Source organism: Protopterus annectens, chromosome 11.part0, assembly GCF_019279795.1.
Source record: "Protopterus annectens isolate FY-2018-M chromosome 11.part0, PAN1.0, whole genome shotgun sequence".
NCBI classification, from domain to species: Eukaryota; Metazoa; Chordata; order Ceratodontiformes; family Protopteridae; genus Protopterus; species Protopterus annectens.
Window position 1 is genome coordinate 204,674,039 of NC_056745.1, and position 7,915 is coordinate 204,681,953.

Consider the following 7,915-nt stretch of genomic DNA (forward strand, 5'->3'; position numbering starts at 1 on the left):
TGAGTGTAGCAGTGAGCAACATTTTTGAAACATTTTTACATGAAGAATGTAATGCAAGGCAGTTAAAATATCAGAGTTAGAGGACTTGTAGATGCCAGATGATGGACCGTAGTAAATGTTGTGGTCAGAAGTTGCAGTCCAATGTGTCTTACTCCTGCTAGATTTCCAGAGAAAGTTGCAAGAAAACTGTGAACCATCTTGTCATTGTGTATGCATGTACTCAGTAGGGTGGCACACATTTCACATCAAAGCCCAGTTCTTGTGACCTACACCTGTTTTCAGCATTCAGTGTTTCAAACAGCAGCCGCATGTGAGATGGCCAGTGATGTAAAGTGTTGCTGATAATGATGATAAAGATTGTTTCGTGCTCACCAGTGTAATACTTAAAACCTGTGGTTTAAAGACAGTGTCACTCTCCGTATCTCAAAAATGTGTATGAATATGTGTACTCCCCAAAATAATAATGTGTGGCTCCTGTTTATCTCCTTAACAAGAGATGGCCTTTCTTTCAACACAGTGAAGGTAGTGAGCAAGTTGAAATTTTCATTTAATTTTGTAGTCTGGATTTAAAAGGCAGACATTATGTGTACAAGGCAGGTATCTGCTAATCAAAAATACTTCAGTGCTGCATTATCTGTCATCTAATGATAATATATATGTGGATCCCCCTTGTTTCATTCTTTTAAATTTTATTTTTTTTTTAGTATGCAACTTTCTAGACTGCAGCTGTCTTTTTTAATAGAATTTTAGTAGATTCACCATGTTTAGTGATCCATCATATCATGGTTCTGAATAAATGACATGCAAACTGTAAGTTTAAAAAAATAAGCCAAGAAGAAACTTCCCAGTGTGACGGGTGTGATGGTCACTTCCTGAATTATGTTATGCACTTAGTTCACTTAAAAAAATTGAACTGTAAAAAATAACTGTAAATACATGCTTATTTTGTAGCACATATTTTACAGTTAATTTTTACAGTTCGATTTTTGTTAAGTGAACTAAGTGCATAACATAATACATGTCTCAGTATAGGTTGCATACTGGGTTTTTCTGAGAGTTCGAGGGATACCACGGATTTCTTTTAACTGGCCTAAAGATGGATGCAACTAGATAGCAAGAGGTGTTTTACAGCAGCAGCAGCCCTTGGTCATTGTTGTTTTGCTTTTTGGTTACCCTTAAGACAAATATGGTCACCTTTCCTTTATCATTTCTGAAATATGAGAATGATGTACCTAGTGCTGGATGACAGCAGGCATTTCAGTTTGCAGTTGATTGCATTTGCAGCCATTGAGAAGCATGAACTGCACATGTCTACACAGCATATTATGAGGGTAACGAAGGTTAACCTCTTTTCCGACTGATTCTGCTTTGCAGCAGCACACAGCTGTAGTGGGATGAGCCGTAACTGTGCAGCTTTCATGCTACAGCCATGTTCCCTGACCTTATCTCTTGAATTTTCTGTTAGAACAACCTACACATTTCCACTTTATGACACAGGCTATGCTTTCAGTTAGAATAACTTACACTTTTCTACTTTATGATTTGAGATGTGCAGTTCTGTTTCACTTATTTCTGTACCTGATGTTGTCTGGTAATCCAGCCTGCTCTCAATTCCCTTCCCAGTGCATCTAAATAGTAAGTGGTATCTTGTTCAATTATTTGTCTGAAAGCATATGCACTGTGCTTGTGTTAAAGAAGATGGATGCCGCCTTCTGATCACCTTCATTATTTATTTATTTATTATTATTTACTGCAAGCATAAAGTATTCACTCATGTAATGTTCATCCCAAAAAAAAATTAAATGTTTAAAAGTTTTTTCTGAACTATTTTCAACTACTTTTACTGCTGTGTGGATTTATATATGTTTAACAGTCTTCTAGGGTTTGCTTTGGTTTTCATCCCTGGATTTGATGAAGTTTTATAGAAGTGACTGGACTGGATGAATTTGCATTTCAAATTTTTTGGATGAACTTTTCATGAGTGAATATTTTATTCTTGCAATAAACCCGTTTTATAGTGGTCGGGCTTCTTGATTTCTTTTTTGGTACGGCTGACGCTGCTGTTTTTATTACCTGGTGGTACACTATGTAAACTTATTTTGCTGTGTTTTTTTTTTGGTTATGTTTTTTATAGCTGCACGGTCACACGCTCAGTATTTGTTTGGTTATTTACTTATTTATTTATTTTTTTAAAGGGATTTTGGAATGCATTTTTAGTATCTCCACTGAGAGGCATGGTTATGGGAGGGTGGGTGTTGACTGGTCAAAATAACATCATACTGCAAACCATAAAACATGGCAGCAATGACAAATTATTGACTAATAAAATCAACAAAAATAGTATTTTTGATGGGCGCAAGCCCCCTGTACACCACCTTCCCATAACTCAATATATATTAACTTAAAGGCTGCTCAGCATCATGGGTAAATTAATGCTTCCTTATGCCCACGGGTCAGTGCCCTTGTATGTAGTATTTCTAACACGTGAAGAAACTAGACTAAATGTTAAACACTTAAAAAATATGGCACTCAGTAAAAGTACTGACACTTGTTTTAGAATGACTTTCTCCTTCTGAGCTACAAACATTTAATTCCCTGTTATTTGTAGATTTGCTGAGGTGTAATACTGTTTGTTCCAGCACAGATTCCCAATTGGCAGAAACACAGAAAGTCTGTCAAATTAATAAACCAAATATAGTCTTGATTTGAAATTTAGTAATTAAAAACAATCAGGACTGTCATATACCTGTTCCATGGTTCCCTTTTATGAGGCACTTTGTCTATAACCTTCTTTCCAATTCCATTCTTCTCTATCCCAGAAGCATTTTATTCTTTTCCAGTCTCTAATGACCCCTTCCCCTTTTTACACTTTCCAGCTAGTAAGTGTATCTTGCTTCCTCCTGAATCCTGCTATTGTCTTTGTCTCTGCAACTTTGTTCCACCCAGCCACCACCCTTTCCGTGAAGCATCACTTCCTAATTACCATTCAAAATTCACGCACTGCAATCAGTTTGAAATACAGACACAGGACTGTGTCAGTAAATTGATTTTTTTTTATTTAAAGCGTAGTGTTGAGGTGGGTCTTTTCATAGTTCTAAATACATAAAATACATAGCTTTAATGAAGTTGTGCAGATAAAATAAAAAACACTTTGCTGGAACTAAAGTGGGACACTTTTTTCTGTTGATCCTTGATTGAGTTGATGATAGCACTTAGTATTTTAAAAAGAAAAATGTGGTAAGAAAGAACATGTGTATGTATTGTGTGATATGCTAATAGGTAATATGTAGTTAGCTCCTTTGAAGTTCTGTCCACTAACCTTAATACGGGAATGTACTACTGTTTGCCATAGTGATGCAAACTTACAAATTATGTTTTAGGTTTATTGTATCTGCTGTCAATAAACAAAACGAGGAAATTAACATCATGGATATGTTTCCTTTATGCATTCTTTTGTGTGTACTTGTTTGTTGTCAACTGTAAAGAAGTCTGTTAAAGATTATCATCCTGAGAGTAATAGGAAGCCACAGCTGTGAAACTGTAACCAGTGTCTGTCTGCTAGACTAGCTGGTAACTAGAATTTGAACAAAATATGCCTTACGCTAAAATATACTGCCTCGCCATGGTGTACTGGCATAGTAGGATGAGCCATATAAAATGGAAATACAGAATAGCAGTTCACTGAACTCTAATACCAACCTGATTTTTTATAGGGGACAGTGTAAGAACTCTGGCAGCAAAATTACCAAATGACAAACTATTCTGTATTAAGTAGACCACCCTTTAAACTAAGCACTACTGAAAAGCCCTTACCTTTCTGGAATGACTTCCCTAAATAAATAAGAGAGTCAGAGGGTCTAAAATCTTTCAGGAATCAACTAAAACCACACCCTCATTAACCTACATAAGTGCTTCTGCTTTAGAGATTCTGGGTAACCAACATATCCAGGCACTTTATTAATACCTTATTTTCCCAGATCTGTAACATCTTATGCTAGTTCAAGTGAGCTTTGTGCATGTGCACAAACTAAAAAAAATAGCATTATGTATTTTTTTTATCAAACCTAAGGCCTAATGAACTTTTGGTAAACTTTTTTTGTTGCTGTTTTTGAGCCTTTTTTACTTCCCTGCTTCATCCTATGGTACCTACTCAGGGCCCCAATTCTGTTTTCAGGTCTACCAGTTTCTTCCTTTATCCAAGATTTTCTGTGATACAAGCTGGAACTGGTACAGAAAATAAAGGCATGCTGGGGGCACTACTGTCACTTTCAACTTGTGGGATATTACTTAATGACCTACTCTATTGTGCACCCTTTTGTATTTTTTCATGGTTACATCTGAGGGGCATGTGTGCATTTGGGAAATGAGGCGTAACGTCCTGCCTCTGCAGTAGCTCAGCCAAGTCCACCGCCCTTTCCTTCTTTAGACCACACCCACCTCACTGTGATGTCTTCAGACTCTATTAGGGATCATTGCAGGGAACGCATATGTAACTGCCCAACTACAGGTTGGGCACACCTTTCCCTTCCTGCTAGTGCTTTAGACGCTTGAGTCACTAATGAAACCTGGATCACCTGGGCCGTAATCGGGCATTTATCCCTCTACACCACGGTGCTGGCTCACTTTTGCTAAACTTAGTAACAGTCTGTGCATACCTTCTAATTTTTTTGTTGTTCTATAAATACTTGTATATTTAGGACATGTCCTTCACAACGTACTACCTCTGCATTGGATAATGTCATTATTAGCAGTGAGAAGATCGGGGATGGGTGGACAGTACTTTGAAATATGGTGGTGATCTTAACATTTGTAATAAAGAAATGTCATGCAGTGACTAGGGACATTTTACCTCAAATTTCTAGCCATGACAAGAGTCATAATTCCAGTCTGAAAGGCTACTGCAAGACCTCATATAGAATACTGTGGGGCCGCTTGCATTTATAACCATTCGCAGGTATTAAGATTGGAAAATTTCAAAAGTTTTTACCAAACAAATTGATGGAGTACAGCATCAGTTAGATTGGTCAGAGAAGTTCTTATTGTTGTGTATAAACGCATAAATGATGTTGCATTATTGGCTAATTTAGAGTTAGAATTTATTCAGCATTGTCAGAGCACTACAAGCCAACTGTTTTTGTAAGTATGACAGTTTGTCGCATCACATTGTGGAAAAGTACTTTCTGTCATAGGGCTAGGAATTTGTGAAACAACCTTTCTTTATAGATTAGGGAAGCATCCAGTCTTTGTAGTTTAGCCAAGGAATTGAGCAAGAGTTTTGACTCTTCAGTCACTACTCGAGAAGAAAAACACAAGCATGATGTATTATCTTAAAATTCTATGCACATGTAGGTAAACACGTGTACGTACCAGTGGGTAGTTTATTAAACAATGATCATATTATGTACAACATGTACTTATAGAATAGAGGGTCAAAATGTGTATTCATAATTTTGATATCACATTCAATGGATTAATTTCTAGAGTACATATAAGACTTAGGTTTTGTAATTACAGTACCAGTGTCAAGAAAGCAAGAGCATTAATCAAATCAGAATTTCCTAGAAGAATTTTCCAGTTGTCTGTTATTATACTCCTAATAAACCCCATCTCATTTGTAATCGGTAATGGAAAAGAACAACTGAATCCTTAAGTGGTACCTAAACCTATGCTGTTGTTGAAACCATTATTATTTAACCACTGACCACTAGTACTTTTTAAAATGGGAACAGCCTTTCCACTTCTTAAAAATAAAACTTCCTTTTCTATCCTTTTAACCATCCTGTTTCATAACCTCTAGCTTCAAAAAAGCCTCTTAGTTTGTCCACCTCATTCGAGAACAAATCATCACTAGAGGGTAATCTACTTAACCTAATCAATTGTCCATTGACCACTCCCTTCTTCATATGAGGTGGATGAAAACTATCCCTATGTAAGTACTGATTTGCAAATATAGACTTCCTGTAAATACTACTAGTAAAGATCATATTGTAGTAGTCATAAGTTAAATGCAAATCCAAAAAATCTATACTTTCACAAAATCCACTAATAACAAATTTTAAAAAGCTGGTAGAACTATTCAAATCTGAAACAAAATTGACAAATTCGTCATAGTCACCCTTCCATAAGAAAAACAAATTGTCAATGTAACGACGATATAATAACTTTTTTTCTGCCAAACTGTTTGTAACTAAAAATGTCTTCTCCCAATTGGCCATTACTAAATTAGCAAATGCAGGAGCTACCCTTGCTCCCATTGCTACCCCCGACGATTGCTTATAGAAATTGCCATTGAAAAGAAAAAAATTATGGTTTCAACAACAGCATAGGTTTAGGGTACCACTCAATGATTCAGTTGTCCAGCTCCCTGACGCACAACCTTCAACGAAGGTACACCCATTCACGCATGTCTCCACACAGAAGACGCTCTAGCTGAGAATCGAACAGAACAACGTCTTACTATGGGGCGACAACGCTACCACAGCACCACCACCGCAGTCACCAGAGGACATGTATTGATTGTTATTTTTATTTATTTTTTTTAACATAAGCCACTGTAGAAGACCATTGGCCAAAAATGTTATAAAAATTCTTGCAAGTACGCTGTGGAAAGTTGTATTACATTATAAAATTGATTTAGGAAGGCTTTTAAATAAGAAATTCTAACATCTAAATGCGCATATGTAAAGATGTAGTGCTTGATGTGGTATTCCCCTTTCAGTGATGAAATTGTTTTTTTTTTTTTTTTTTTTGCCATTTTTAAGTTAAGCATTTTGCCAGTTAATTTTAGTGGCATTTAAAGATATTCAGGACCTGGGAGTGCCACCAGTTGATAATGAAGTAGATATATGCTGCAAACTGAAGATTACTAAAGTATTTTTGCAATGCAGAGAACTAATTTTACTTCATGTTTTGTTTATTTTTGTTTTTTAGTTCCCATCTCTGTTAAACGGCCATTTACCAATGCCTGTTCCCAGCCTAGAGAGGGCATCATCTCCTGTACTGCTTTCTACAAATCCTCAGAAGTCCTGACAGTATCAGGATAAAAACAAAAAAGCAATGTAACTCTTTATGGACATATTTTTACAGTATTCAGTTTTGACCTCATATATTACAAACAGACAGTCCTGGCTCGGTTTAGGTTTGCACTTTTGTAATGCATAAATGCTCTTGTGTTGACAAATATATTTTTAAGATATTCCATTTTTAATACCTTTTTTTAGCATTTCTTTTAATGGCACAATTGTAAGTGTTGAACACTGATGATATGCTTAAATGGGTTCTAACATGAACTTCCTTACTATATGTACCAAGGCTGTGAAAAACCTCATTTCTATATCTTATGCACTGTACTTGCAATGTATAACCGGCTGTGCCTTTTTTTTACTACTTTTTTTTTTTTTTTTTACAAAATGTTTAATGTAATGGTATGTAAATGTTTATATATATATGTATTTTAGCATTGAAATGAAGGTTTTAAAAATTAAAGGTGCCATAACAGCATTTATTTTTTCCCAACAGGAACCTAATTAACAATTATTTTCTTTTCATTTTGTGTTAAATGCTTATATACAGCAAGAAACTATGTTCTTTGGTAAACTTACAAAACAATAAATGTAATATTTCTAATATGTACTCATTCTTTTGTGTTTCATTTGCTTTGTTCACTGTGCTGCCATGCATAAGCAAACCTGGATTCATATGGTTTCCTGTTTAAGCATATAGTTCCAGGTACAATCCTACCAGATAACATGTTACATTTCCACTTTATGGTCCAAACTTTGTTTGCACAGCACAAGTATAAAGATATGCCACAAAATAAACTGCTACTAAAAGTTTAGCTTACGTAAGCCAAATCATCTTTTATATTTCTTGTCTATATTGCAAGAGAGTCAGTTTATCAAAATGATTCTTGTGG

General features: G+C 35.6%; 1 protein-coding gene across 1 annotated transcript in view; it reads left to right on the plus strand.

Annotated features, from left to right (window-relative positions):
• Window positions 1–7,626, plus strand: part of ELK3 (ETS transcription factor ELK3) — a gene marked incomplete at its 5' end in the record, with an annotated part of 244,393 nt that extends 236,767 nt beyond the window's left edge. The window contains 1 exon segment of the mRNA XM_044087622.1: window positions 6,931–7,626. Coding sequence (XP_043943557.1) covers window positions 6,931–7,029 — 99 coding nt within the window. The 3' untranslated portion in view covers window positions 7,030–7,626.
• Window positions 7,627–7,915: the final 289 nt, after the last annotated feature.